Source organism: Vigna angularis, chromosome 11, assembly GCF_016808095.1.
Source record: "Vigna angularis cultivar LongXiaoDou No.4 chromosome 11, ASM1680809v1, whole genome shotgun sequence".
Taxonomy (NCBI): domain Eukaryota; kingdom Viridiplantae; phylum Streptophyta; class Magnoliopsida; order Fabales; family Fabaceae; genus Vigna; species Vigna angularis.
The window spans coordinates 4,665,405-4,680,454 of NC_068980.1; the positions used below are offsets into that span (position 1 = coordinate 4,665,405).

At 28.1% G+C, this 15,050-nt stretch overlaps 1 protein-coding gene across 1 annotated transcript; it reads left to right on the forward strand.

Annotated features, from left to right (window-relative positions):
- The first annotated feature begins 403 nt into the window (after positions 1-403).
- On the forward strand, positions 404-3,020 carry LOC108332278 (double-stranded RNA-binding protein 2). The gene is made up of 3 exons (XM_017567444.2): positions 404-862; positions 1,414-1,633; positions 2,041-3,020. The coding sequence occupies exons 1-3, from the start codon at positions 617-619 to the stop codon at positions 2,793-2,795; spliced, it is 1,221 nt and encodes a 406-aa protein (XP_017422933.1). The 5' UTR covers positions 404-616; the 3' UTR covers positions 2,796-3,020.
- Positions 3,021-15,050: the final 12,030 nt, after the last annotated feature.

Below are 15,050 nucleotides of genomic sequence, written 5' to 3' on the forward strand. Positions count from 1 at the left end.
AAATAAAAGTGTATCGAAATTATTTACACCAAAAACTTGACTGTATCTGAATTATTTATAATGAAAAATATTTAATCGGTATTTTAAAGATGGCAATGATATTTATTGAAGCTAGGAAAAGCTAACATTAAATAAGGAAGTAGTTGATTACATAGATTAGTAGATTAATAATTAATAGTAATAAATGAAACTTGGTGGGGAAAATGCGAAGTAAATAAATAGTGGTCTCATAAAGCATGAAAATATAGGAAAAGATCACATTCACATCCATGCACTGCACTGGTGCACTGCAGCCGAACCTTTGAGTTGACTCACAACAGCAACGCAATAAATAACCTCCCAATATAATTATAATAATATTAATTAATTATTATTATTATTATTATTATTATTATTATTATCATTCACAGAAATTACCCTCCACTCTCCCCTTCTGCACTTTCCTCTCTTTTTCTCACTCCTCAACTTTCTCTCACTACACCGTCTCCTTTCTCCGTCGACAAACCCTAAGCCCATTCATTTGCCCTCGGACCAATTTCCCGGGCCGGTCAGAAATATTCGACCCGATCCGCGCGTGGCTACCGTCTTCTCGGTGGTGCTGGTGACGGTGGTGGAAATGTACAAAAACCAGCTTCAAGAGCTGGCCCAACGGAGCTGCTTCAACCTGCCTTCATACACGTGCATTCGGGAAGGTCCCGATCACGCGCCCAGGTTCAAGGCCACCGTCAACTTTAACGGCGAGATCTTCGAGAGTCCTCACTACTGCTCCACTCTCCGTCAGGCAGAACACTCCGCCGCCGAAGTCGCTCTCAATTCCCTGTCCCACCGTGGCCCTTCCCACTCCCTCGCCGCCAAGATCCTCGTGAGTCTCATTGCCGCTTCTAGGGTTTTTGCTTTCTCCCTTTCTCGCTCTGCTTAACCCCCAAATATTTTGCGCACTCAACACCAATAACCCACGTTTTTTGCTAACCTGCGCCTTCTCACCAACCTCCACCCTTTTACTCTTCGTTTATATTAAAACTCATCGACCTCTTTTACAATTATGCTAATGTTTCTTATTTACTTGATTTTTTAAATTAATGCACAAATGTTGCTGGTAGGTGTAGAACGTTGATCATACCAATTAATCCATTTTTATTTATTTATTCATGCTTAAGTCTTTATTAGAAAACTTTATGAAAGAGAACATAACATGAATCTGTTTCTAAAATTAGAAGTGAACTTTATGCTGCTCTGCTTTTATAGCTTGTAAAAAGTTCACCTGCTGTAAACTTGTAATTTTTTTTTTTTTGTAATTTTGTTGATGTGGAGTAAACATGTGTAACCATTGAACCTCATTGCATGGTGTTTCTTTGTTGCATATGTGGTCTTTTTTCTTTGTTCCACATGCTTATTCTGTTCAATGTCTTTTAGGATGAGACTGGAGTGTACAAGAACCTTCTACAGGAAATTGCGCAAAGGGTAGGAGCCCCATTGCCTCACTACACAACGTACAGGTCTGGCCTAGGACATTTACCTGTTTTTACCGGGATAGTAGAGCTTGCTGGAATCTCATTTACTGGAGAACCCGCAAAGAATAAGAAACAAGCTGAGAAAAATGCAGCTATGGCAGCTTGGTCGGCTTTGAAACAATGTAAGTTGTAGGTGTCTTTGATCTGGAAAATTAGTTGTTTTCATGTAAAATATACATACTTTATGTCAATTTGTCCTCTGAACATAGCGTGATATAAGTTGGAGATTAAAATTGGATAGCGGAAATACCCAACCCAAGCCTGATTCCCTGTTTCTTCCGTTCTCATTACAGATGGCAAAAGAATTTGGTTGGCAAATTTATTTGTGATAAGAGAGAATACTAAAAAGCCTTTTTATAGTACATATCTATTTTAGTTTAAAGATAATTTCTTTAGAAGACATCGTGCCAGATAGATTTACTCATGACTTTTTGGCAATAAAACTACATTTTTCATCTCCTGTGTATCTGATGATTTATGATTCGTTTGTGAATGATTGAATACGAATGGGTAATAATTTTCTTACCAGTGGCAAAAGAGACTGCAAGCTCCTCTACAGAACCAGAGAACAATGATGAACTGGAACAGATCACAATAGCGCGGGCTTTACTGAATTACCGTTTGAAGGAGAAGATGACAATGTCTAATCCAAACACTCTCATTCCATTTCATAAAAGGTTTCAGATTCAAAATCCCAGACCAATCAATTCGCAACCACCGCCAGCCACTTCGTCAAAAATCCTTCCCCTAATTTGCCAAAGGACCGCACCTCGAAGCAAGCCATCAATGGCAACAGCAAATGAAAGTTCTCGAAACAGGCATCCACAGGCTGCAGTGACCGGTGACAATTCCACCCTACCACCACAGTCTTGTGCTCTAGAAAGCCGAGGGATCCGTCCCCTTAAGTTCCCTGCAGTAGGAGCAGCACCTTATGTTCCTATTCGACAAATGAGATCAACTTGCCAAGGGATTGCTCCTGCAGTGACTATACGGACTGTGGTACCAGCATTTGCTGCACCACCTTGTCCACCACCTGCCTCAGTGCCACCCCATCCTGTAATACAGGCTTCTCCAATGCGAGTTGCTCCTGCAGTCAATATTCGGCAGGCTGTTCCTGTATATGCTGCTCCACCTCCAAGAAGGAATGAACCTGCTCCCATCCAAAAGGATCTACCAACTGCCAGTGCCTCTTGCCAACAAGATAAACAACCAATTAAAATTCAAGAGACGGACAAGGCTGAGAACATCGAGACTATGCATATTTTGGAGCAGCTGAAAATTTGAAATTTATTGAAGTAGGTCTGATCCATGGGAACACTGTCATGTTTTTGTACTTGATCCTATAATGAGTGATGTTAAATCATCCGTTCTTTTTTCCTTCCTCACCCTCACCCCATTTTGTCCTGTTAAATGTTCTTTTTTCCTTCCTCACCCTCACCCCCATTTTGTCCTGTTAAATGTGACAGTTGCCGCAGGTTGATTAGTATCAGCAGTTCAATTTCTGTGAAATTCAAGGGCAGTTTGGATTTAAATTTTACTCGACTATTTTACTTTTTTATACATGCCAAATCATGTTTTACCTTGTCAGGAACTCTGCGAGCTTTGGTATTTTTGCTGGCGTTTTCATGGGATCAGTATTTCTCCACCCTGATGTGTGCTGGGTTCCAGTAACAGTTGTTTCAGGAAAAATACTAGACTATTCTTTAAAAAACATTTTCTTTCCCCCAGGAAGCTCGTGATAGTAATTCATTTTTCAAAATAAATCTGAATTAATATCGTATTTTGCACCTTATGTTCGATCATTTCTCGGATTTGAGAAAATCTCTGGCAAAGCTCCAAGGTAGTTCTTTTATAAGCCAATCAGACCAACGTTACGTATCCCATGATTGTTAGCTCTTCTATTCCAGATTCCAGCAAGTTCCAAAGCTTTGTAGTTTTTTTTTTATCACCCTTGGAATGGGATTCAAAGTTCTCTGATCATCAGAAACTTTTCCCCTGATTCATCTGTTTTTTTAACCGAACTGAGTCATTACATCATCTGGAACAGCACTCCAATGGGACCCCAGAGTTGAGAGTTTGAGGTTGGTTGCATTTATTTATCGGAACCAGAACTTTTACTCATTCCTATACTAAGCCAAATAATAGATTCATAAAATGGAGCCTTCTAACCACTTAGTTGAGAGGTTTTTCTAACCACTTAGTTGAGAGGTTTTTTACCTAGTCATCTTTGTCACACGCTCTGTTGAAGTAATGAAAAGAAGTATCTTAAAGTGGTTGCAAGTGTGAGGCTGCATTAACTGAGAAGAAACAGGTTCTGTATCTGTGAGGTCGCTTTCGTATTATTGTTGGATTAGAAGTCTAAAAGAGTTTCCTGTTTAAGAAGGGGTGAAATAGTGTTGGAAGAGGGGTACCTTTTACACTCTGTAAATCACCTTGATACAAGAATTGTGAGATTCTATAATTAAAGAAGCAGAGACTGAGAGTGATAATCTGAAGCCTATGCCGTGTCGGAGACTTAAATAGAACTCCAGAACGACTTATGGGGCGGTAGTTGGTATTTGTTTAATGCTTCTTTGAATTCGACGCTATTTTAACAATTTCAAACTTCCACTATATGTCATCATTTTAGTCCAGGGCTACTCAAATCACACTACTTCCTCATTCTCTCTTTCATTCATCTATTGCAATTCAACTTTGACTATATTTCAACTAAATTGTTTCACCTTGTTAACCAAAAAGTACTACTAAATCCTACTACTTTGCTTCGGTTCTCACTGTTAAAAAAATATAATGATGAGATGTAAGTTTGTCTTTAATGTAAATTTAGTGGTATAAAACCTTTGTAAGAAATTTAAGTATAGACACGAGTTTCACCTTGAATCAAAATGAATAATGTAAAAACAATATATAAAGAGAAAGATCTTTAAAAATTCATTATTTTAAAACTTTTGGTTGAAAGTAGTATTAAAGTTTTTTTTATAATAACTTTTACAAGAGACTCATTGGATCCATAATTATTCGGAAGTGTAAAAAATAATTTGTAGACTAATACCTAAAAATAACAAATAAATCCTGATATTCTTCAAACTAAATTTTCTTATTACTAAGTTCCTTATTGAATACGGATATAAGTAATATTAAATTTTTTTAATGCAAGAATGAATATATACATATATGTCTCATCTCATACCCATACCAATACACATTATGTCCTAATTAAATTACTAAAAAACATATAATTCAGATAACTTAAAAGACTTATATATATATATATATATATATATATATATATATATATATATATATATATATATATATATATATATATATATATATATATATATATATATATATATATATATATATATATATTATGTATTTATATTATCTTAATATTTACTTTCATAATTCTTCTCTTCTCTCTTACACACTTTTTTTATTTTGCCTTCTATATTCACATAATCTACTTACCTCTTCGAAGTATTTTTTTTTCTATTGTCACAATCTTAATTGTATATTTCTTTTCTTTATATAGTTATATGTTCAAATGTTATATAATATATTAATTTTAAGTTTCACATTTAATTATTTTTACTTTTTTTTAGTATTTTATTTGTTTTTTATTTTTTAAATAAAAATATTTGATTCTCTCAATGTTCAATGGGGCAAAACCTTCATTTATTAAATAACATTAAAATAATTATCTTTTTTATTCTCTTTGATTTTAATTTTTGTTTCGTTTGAAGAAATTTTTCTTTCGCTCAAATAATTAGCACTATCTCTAAAATTTCTAAAATAATATCTGGAAAGTTTTTTTATATTATTAAGGTAAATATTTTCTATTTTGTCATACTCTTAATTATATAATTTTATTTTTTTCTTTTGTACAATTTTGTTCAATGATATATCAAATTGTTTTTCGAACACATATTTAATATTTTTACTTATTTTTAATAATTTTATTTGTTATATTTTATCATCTTTTAATGAGTTTTTTTACGGTTTTTTTTATTTTCTATACATTCTCATAAATATAATTTTACTGTCGCAATTGTATACAAACTTTTTATATATTATACTATAATAATAATTTAGTGTTATTATCAAAAAATTTAAAATATGAAATATTTATGTTTAAATTCAAAATATTATCAATTTAATAATTTTTTCCTATCTCTCATTTCATTTAAATAGTGTATATTATGATATCCTATTTTAATAGATTTACCACTATCATAGAATCATCACAAATTTAATAACACAAAACAGTTAAATGATAAGGAAAACAAAAAAATTTGGTTATTACAGTTATCAAAGTATAGTTATAACATCTTTACTATTTATACAACAAAACTTCAAAAAAATGTTTGAATACATATCTAAAGTTTTTTAAAAGATTTTAAATAGTAAAACTGAAGAACTAAACACTTATCTACGCATGAACCTCCTCACTACCTAACATATGCTCCAAAGCAACTTTCTCCCATGCTTCCACCCAGGTGACAAATTGAATAGAAGAATAGAATGTCCACTTAGAATTCACTAGGATAGGCTCTAACCATGGCTCTGATACCAGATTAGAAAATGAGTTTTAGCCTAACTCAACCCCACAAAATCGACTTGTAAGGTGAGGTTTGCATCTCACTTATATATTATAATTTGGCCTTATCTTTAGTCGATGTGAGACTTCCAACACTTTAGGTCACCAAACCTTAAGACTAGGACCTTTTGCTACTCTCACGACATAATTCACTTGTCTCTATTTGAGTATAAGTGGTTATTTGAGTGTCAGAATAATTTCCAACTGAATTCTTACATCAATACTTACACTATTGAAATTGTCACCATTAGTTGGTCCATTTTTTCACCTATATAAATATTTTATCATTTGATTTTGTTATTAATGGAAGGAAGTAGTTGTTACTTTTGTTTTTTCATCTCTAACTTATTGATTAACTTGCATATCCTCTGTTCCATCTTTTCCAACTCATTATTTAACATGTTCTTAAATGTAAAAGCAACAAGTTAATTAGGAAGTTGAATGATATTGAATTGAAAAGAAAAATGAGTTAATTGATGAGTTAAAAACAAAAAAATGAAATAATTAATAAGAGTGTGAAAATGAGTCAATTTGACTAATTTGGTTAACCACAAATTGAACTATAAATGAATCAACTCAACATTATTATTTTTTAGTGCGCTAGAAATTTTGTAACTGAATTTGACCAATCATGAATTGATGGATCTACTCATTTGAAAATGTTAAGTTTTTTCAAATTATTTTATATATTTATTACAGTACAATAAAAAGTAATTAATTTAACTTATTTTTTCTATATAAATACAAAAAAATTGAATAATATTATAGGTTTTAAAAAAGTCAATTTATCAACTTACATAGTTAGAAATAGTAAATAATCATAATAAAAATATAAAAAAAATTATTGTTTTATGGATTATTATTCAACTTGGTACTAACTTCTTTAACTCATGGGTAAATTAATTGAGTTCAATTTGATTCATATATAAAAAAAGTTGAATTATTTTAATCAACTAAGTTCAATCCTATTATAAATTTGATTGGCTCACAAATTTAAACTTAGTCTAACACCTTTAATAACAATCACATCATGTTAACAACAAAAAAATAAAATAAAAAAATACTTAAATCAAAATAAAAAATATTTTGAACACATCAATAAAACAATTTCCCCAATAAAAATCTACTGAAAAAACTCAAATTTACAAAAAAATAAAACCCAATTGAAATATAAATTCACTTGTTTCCCTCTCTACCGTTATACTTAGAGTAGACTTTTGCAATCTTAGTCAAAGATCATCATTTAAAAATAAATTAAATCTACAATGGAATTAGTGAAAATGATGACAAGGGGCGGTACTGCCACAAATGTGAAAAGAATATGGTGTATGGATATTATTAACCTAGTCAAACTAAGTTTCGCTCATTAAATTCTATTTCTTTATATTGTTAAACTAATTAATGTGGTCAGACGACAATTCTTTACCTAATTATTCTCATGCAGCACTCAAATTTATTTATTTTGAAAAAAATATCCACAATGACAGAGTTTTGTTTGAAAATACAACTTTGTAGGGGAAGTCGCATTCTCTTTCTTGACTTTAAAAATAACACTTTTAAAATTCATTCACCAACCAAATCACTATTTTCTCCTCTCTTTTATTCACCACAACATCATATGAATTTTCGACTTTACTTCTTTTGAAAATAAAACTAAAATCATTAAATTAAATCCAAGTTCAAACATGTCTTCTATTTGTGTATGTGAAGTAGAGAACTGGCTTATGTTTCCAATACATTCGTTTTTGTTTCATTTATAACAAGACAGGTTTAGTTATCTAAAACATTTTAAGAAAATTTGTTAACTAATTTACCTATACCGATATATAAAAAATATTTATTATACATGTACATAATATTGAACTAAAATATCAGTTTTTTACTTTTATCTTTTAAATAATCGTTAATTTAAATTTTATTATTTTTTAAAGTAAAATAATTATTTTATCATTTTATTCTATTTAATTATTAATTATTTAAATTTAGTAATTTTTTAAAAATTAAATTAATTAATTAATCATAATAAAAAGAGGACCACATATGTAATAATGCACGTGTTTCCTTTGAATTACTAGAGAACGGATTTAATTGGACGTAATTTAGTCGTTATTTAGAACTTTAACGATAAAATGGTTTATTGAATAACATTAATTGATAAAATGTAAACTTATTTATATTTAAATTATATGACTGGTGTGTAATATAGTTTTGTAGGACGTTATTCTTAGTAATTTCTAATTCAACAATTAAAATTTTCATTTCATTATCAGCTATTTTAACAATTACGATGGTTATTGATCAAAAGACATACTCCTATTCTCACTCAATTATAATGGTAGAATCTAACTTATGATATTATCACATGAAATATATTCAAGATAACTAAAAAATGACTACTCAATTATAACTTAAACTCAGTTAATATTACAAAAATTACAATTTTACTTCTTATCTTGATATTTGTTTTCTCTTTAAGGAATTTACAACTTAGATGAGTAGATAACATTAAAAGAACTATTACATCACTTTAAAAATGGAAACTCTAGTCATAGAACACACACAAAGAAAATAATGAAACTCAAAATTAAAAACTTCACCTACATCCGATGTTCATTGCATGCAAGTTGTGAAAAATAAAATGGAAAGAGAGAAACTTAAACAAATTACGATTAATAATTTATGTTATGTCATAATTGTTGGGAACTTTGAATTCAAAAGGGTTTATCGCACAAGAGGGAACAAAACTTGAATTTGTTATTGTTGGTCTCCTTGTTATTCGCAGCCTTAGCCTTTTTTATAAACACATAGCCATAATTTATTTATTTATTTTTGTTTCTGCAACAACTTGTGTGTGTCTAAGTCCAACCTCTCTTTCTCTTTTATTTGTTAATCACTAATATTAGTACACGTGCAACAGATGCGATTTATTAAATATGTTGGGTTAATATGATAACTTTTATTGAAAGAAAATTCAACTATCCAATTTCATCACTGTGAAACTAAGCACCCACGCTGTAAATGTTATACGTAATGTATAATCTAATGTTAAAAACAATTGTTACGTTATCATGTTAAAGAGTAAGTAGATCATATATCAACAAAATGAAATATAATAATTATGTGTAATGTATGAGTTTACGAATTTTTGGTGTGTTAATGTGGGATGAATTGGATGAGATGTTTTATTTGTTTATTAGTTTATTTTTATGTTGTTTTTTAGTTTTGTTGTTTTCTTTTTCTTAATTATTTTAATAATATAAGTAGGTGAAGGTACAAGTTTGGAGATATCTCAAGAGAGATGATATTACAATTGTTTAGTTATAAGAGTTGAAAAATTGGTTTAGTTTCATTTTTTTGAAAAATTTGGTTCTCTTTTATGGTACTTATAGTTCTTGATAAGACTAATATAGTTATATATATATATTTTAGTCCTCCTACTTCATGATTATTATATATATAATATTTTATTTAATAATTTTATATTATTAAATGAGACGTTATTTTTACACTTTATTTTGTTAAATCAAATTAAATTTCTAATTATCAATTAGTCATTTGTTAGTATTTTTTATTAATCTCAATTACTGCCCAGTTAAGAAGAAATGCCTTTTTCTTCTCTCATATTTTATCCATGGAAAAAATTAAAGACGAAGGAAAATTTTTAAATATAAATTTAAATAAAAATATTTATTCTTTTAATTAAAAAAAGTATAAAGAAAGAAACTCGTGCGTGAAATATATATATATATATATATATATATATATATATATTATAAAAGATAAATATAAGTCAAACACATGTTAATAATTTTTTTTGTGTGTAAAAACTAAAAAAAATAGTATTTTAGAAGTAACAGTGGTTTAAAAATAGTGAGATTTGATTATTTTAATATTAAATGTTTTTAATATAGATAGTTTTGTTTTAAATGAATTTCATTATTTTAAAACACATTATTTATAAAATCACTTTTTTATAGTTTTCTAACTTCTCTCTACGAGTTCTTCTCCTGCATTCATATATTTGAATATCAGAGACCGTCTGAGTGATCACAACAGCGAGATTTTTAAGTCTATCTGATCAGTTCCTCCAAAAGAGCAAGTTAGTTTTTATTATTTTTCTTTGGTTTATCTTTTTTCTTTTGCATGCGAACCTTAATGTTTTTGCATGCGAAGTTTGAGTCTTATATAAGACTCTCTGTTGATCAATAGTTCTAATAACTATCCTGATCATGTTTCCATTGTTAGTAGGTGCGTATAATGTCTTTTGATCTATATGAGATGTTTGGAGTTCTATACAGTCATGCAATCGTTTAATAGGTAAGGGAAGCTAATTACCTTTTTTGACATTGACAATGTTTAAATTAACTGTGTTACATGATTGAGTTGGTTTGAAAATTATGAATCAGTATATAGAATGGTTGAATGTGAGCTTACTCGAATATATATATTTTTGTAGCCTAATTTCATGAATTTAGAGTGAATATGTGTTGTTTGATATTTGAAGAGTCTTGCTATGAGTGCTTGTTCAATATTGTCTATTTGATCACTTGAGTTGATATATTTAAAATTATAATTTGGTTGGAATCTAATGTTGCATCTTGTTGTGGTCAATAGGTAGAGTTTTGTGTTGATTTTTAATCTAAAATGAGGGTTTTTACAGGTGGAAATATTAAAGAGTTAATTTGGAAAGAAGCTGAATGTTTGGGGTTTGTGTTTTGAGTCACTTAATTCTCTAAAATTCTGGTTTGTAACATGTAGAAATTGAGTCATGAGCTTTTAAGTGGATGGTTTGATTTGGTGTATCTTATTCCTGACCAAATAAGCAATTTGGTATTTAATTTTAGTTTTAAACATGTTTTTGAATCAATTATATAGTTGGTCATTTTGATAGGTCTCGGGTGCAACCAAATCAAAAAATCACACTTGGGACTGAATAATCTATTATCTTATTTGATAATAAATTATTTTACCGAGAATTACATCTTTGCTTAAAAAATATATAGAATAATTGACTATCAAGCGAGATAATTAATTATCTCATAAGAAAGTCATCATTGCCTAAAATCTCTCTAGAATAATTGATTATCAGGTGATACAAACGATTATCTCAAAAGATTTTCGTTGAGTGAGTAGTATAGCTCACTAGGCACCTTGTTTATGGTATTTTAAGTTGTTTTCTTGGTTTTAATTCAATGATTTGGTTTTAATTTGAGCATTATGATGTTATGCACAATATGTAGTAAATTACGAAAGTCCTGTGAATGGAAATTGTATAATTGCTTGTTTGAGTGGATTGATTATTTTGATATGATGTATATTTGTTGATGTTTATAAATATGTTCATGACATATGATAATGAATGCTATATATATGAGTTTGATTTAAAGTGGATATGAAAATATTTGTGAGTATGAAATTGTATATGATACTATAGGATTTTCAAGGATAAATCCTTAAGATAATCGTGTATAGTGTATGTATTGATATAAAATGCTAGTGATTAAGGATTATTCTGATGCTTTCAATAACTTACAAATCTCAATAGGAAAAAGATATTTAGGTCGTGAAGAGTAACAAAAAGTCTTTAGTCTGTGATAGTCATTTATTGGCCATAGATGTTTGACGAATTAACCTCAGAATGCGGTAGTTAATGTGGATGAATTGTTGTTGTTGTTGCACCACCTCTGAGTGCAAGCCCCTATAGTTCAATATTAATACATGTATCCAGATGATCAACTCTAGAGGGAAGAATTGCATAACTTAGGATTGATTATTTTATTTGTGCTATATGTCTAATTCTATAAACATGATATATGATTGTGTTTTGTACATTAAATTACCTTTTCCCCGTTGTTTGACCATTTTTTTTCTTCTCTTTTGCAATTATTACCTTAACCGTAAGAGCTTAGGGACTGTCTCTAGTGAGCACATGATGGGAAAAGATGAAGTTAATGTATAAAGTAGGATGTTAAGTTTTAATTTCATTTGTTTTTGAAATATCTATTACACTCTTAGTCTAGTGTAATATCTCATAGTTGTGTAGAATCTGTATATGTTTTACTATTATAAATTATTTATAAATATTGTAATAACATCTTATAAAATTTATTTAAGTTAACTGATTTATAATATTGAAGGTGTAACATAATTCCATTGTAGTTGAAATGGTATAAAAGTTGGGAGGTTGTAATCTAACCTTTTATTCTATTTAACAAGTCTTTTATATTATAAAAGATAAACATTTTTTTAAAATAAAAAATTATAATAATTATGTTTTAAAGTGCATTGTACGAGCTAACTTTTTATTTTATTTCTCTAAAATTTACAATATAATAAATAAATATTTTGAATGTATAAACCATGTCATACTTACAATTTTCAATAAATAAATATTTTTAACACAAATTATATTTTAGCATTATCATAAATTTTTAACTATTAATAATTTATTGTAGAAAAATATTCAAATTTAATTTAGTAATATTGATAGATTGAAAATAATAAGAGGTTAAGAAAATATATTCTAAAGTCATTTTCTTTGAAAAAAATAATCTTATTTAATTATAGCTCCTAAAAAATCTCACTGAAAACTATTTAAAGGGTTATAATTTAAATTTTAATATGTATCTTTAACTACATAAAATTATATTTTTAATTTATACTAATTTGAATATAAAATTATTTAAACTAATGACTGTCTTTAAGAAAAAATTATACTTAAATTAGAAACGAGAAAAAAATTACAGACTCGTGTAACTGGAAAATAAAAATATTACATATATAAATAACTAAACTGAATTAGAGAATTTATGAGTTGTTATAGTATTTTTTTTCATTGATAACACTTTTAAATGTTTTTATTAAGATCTTATTTCTTAAAACTTACCTTCTTTTATCAACTTTGATAAATTAAATTAATCATTTTTTAAAATTACCAATATGCTAGAAATAGTTTATATAACAAAATATTATTATATGTTAACGCCATTTATTATTACAGCACATTTTATATATTTAAAATATTTATTTATTGTATGAAATAAATATTTATTCATTATATCGCAAAATTTGAAATATTAACATATAAATAGAATAAAAAATATAAAATAGTTGAGTTAGATTTTGTTGTTGCAAGTATAGTTGAAATAGACGATAAAAAAAATATTGAAAGTTTGTAAACAAGAAAGTGATGCTATTTTCAAAATTATGAATTTCAGCGTTGCATTCTTTTACGAGAATACTGGTAACAACATTGCTATATTATGGTGTGAAACAAGCATGATGCATCCATACATGACCATACATCCAATGAGGTATGATTAAGCTTTCTCCTTCTTACTTATCATCGCACTTAACATCAAGAAGATCACTGCATCGGTTGACACGTGTCTCCTTTGACTGGCATTGATGATTTAAAAGGTGAGTGTCTATTATTTTATTTTTAAGCAATGAAACGTGTTTTTCATTTTATATTTTTAGTGGCATAACTGTATTATTTTTGTACGATTGATTATGAATGCAAAAACTATACTCTAGTGATGCTTAATGTTCTAATAATGTGGGGTTATTGACGAAATGTTGAATTATAATTTAATAAAATGTTGAATTATGATTTTTCTTCTCTCCGTATTGAAAGAATATAATTTAAATGTTTTGGATTTATTTACATTTTCAGTTTGTTAACTAAAAAATATTAGCGTCGAATTTTCAAAAAAAAAAATAGTGTCGAATGGTTTAAACATTTTCATCTTAGATTTTTTTATATAAAGTATTGTCAGCTAGTGAGTCCGTTTGATATATAAATGGAAATTGTAATGTACATTTTAAATAAATATCAAAATTATAGGCATATTTGAAATAGACATATGTATACTTATCATATTTAATAATGTATAAATCATAAATCTTTGATATTACAGCATTTTAGAAATCAATTATGAAAAGGAAAGATTCAAAATAAGTATAGCACATTTTCACGATCTTGACATTCTAAAGTTTAATCAGATGCTAAAAGTAGAGTGCTTTTTTTGGCCATATATTTTGTTTATGGGTTTTCCTATAAATAGTAATAAGAATATTCGTTAATATTTTTTTCCATTAAAATCCTTGTTAAAAATAAATCGAAAATCACAATTAAGATGTTTTAATAATATTTTTAATAACAACATTTCTATTTTAATTTTCTAACGAAAAATAGACTCTGTTTGCCTTGCTTGTAAATACATAGATCTTAGGATCACTTTGAGGTTAGTTCTTTACAAAACTTATTTTCCGTTTACACCAAGGCGTGTTGGTTATTTTCATTAATAAATACTTTCTATTTTTACAAGACTCAATTAACTGATTATTTCTAATTATTATTAGTGTTAACTAAACGTACTTTATTATTTATTTTTAAATAGCTTTAATAGCTTAAATTCTTTTAATTTTTTTAATTCATTTAATTTTCTCATTATTAACATATTTACTGTCTTAATTTTTATATATTATATTTATGAGTAGTCAAAGTAAGAATACACATAAAAATTCAATTAATCTCCTCTCTCTTCAGTCTTGGATTTTTGTATGTATTTTTTTTAAGTTTCCTACTTTCTCTTTATTTTTTCAAGAATTTTACTCTTTGGTAACTTCTGAGTTTGGATTATTTCATGCAAACATAAATTAAATGGGAATAAGTGTTTTGCTATTTTTATTTGTACTTATGTTAGACATTGATGTTGGTTTTGAATATGTAGTCATTATTGATTGAGTTAAAGTTTTGCTATTTTTAGTGAAGTTTTTGAACATCTTCGAAATTTTGGTGATGTTAAACTCTTGTTGAGTCAAATCAAAATTTTATGTGCATATCACTTTTTTTTCTTAAATTTGGCTATATTAAACTTAATATTAAACTTAGACTGAAATTGAGAATTGAGGAAGTAAAGAGTTGGTGCATATAT

Excerpts from the sequence above, each read along its gene's own strand:
- LOC108332278 (XM_017567444.2), top strand. The coding sequence starts at position 617 with ATGTACAAAAACCAGCTTCAAGAGCTGGCCCAACGGAGCTGCTTCAAC. Across the intron at positions 863-1,413 it reads CCCTCGCCGCCAAGATCCTC|GATGAGACTGGAGTGTACAA; the intron begins GTGAGTCTCATT and ends AATGTCTTTTAG. Across the intron at positions 1,634-2,040 it reads TTGGTCGGCTTTGAAACAAT|TGGCAAAAGAGACTGCAAGC; the intron begins GTAAGTTGTAGG and ends TTTTCTTACCAG.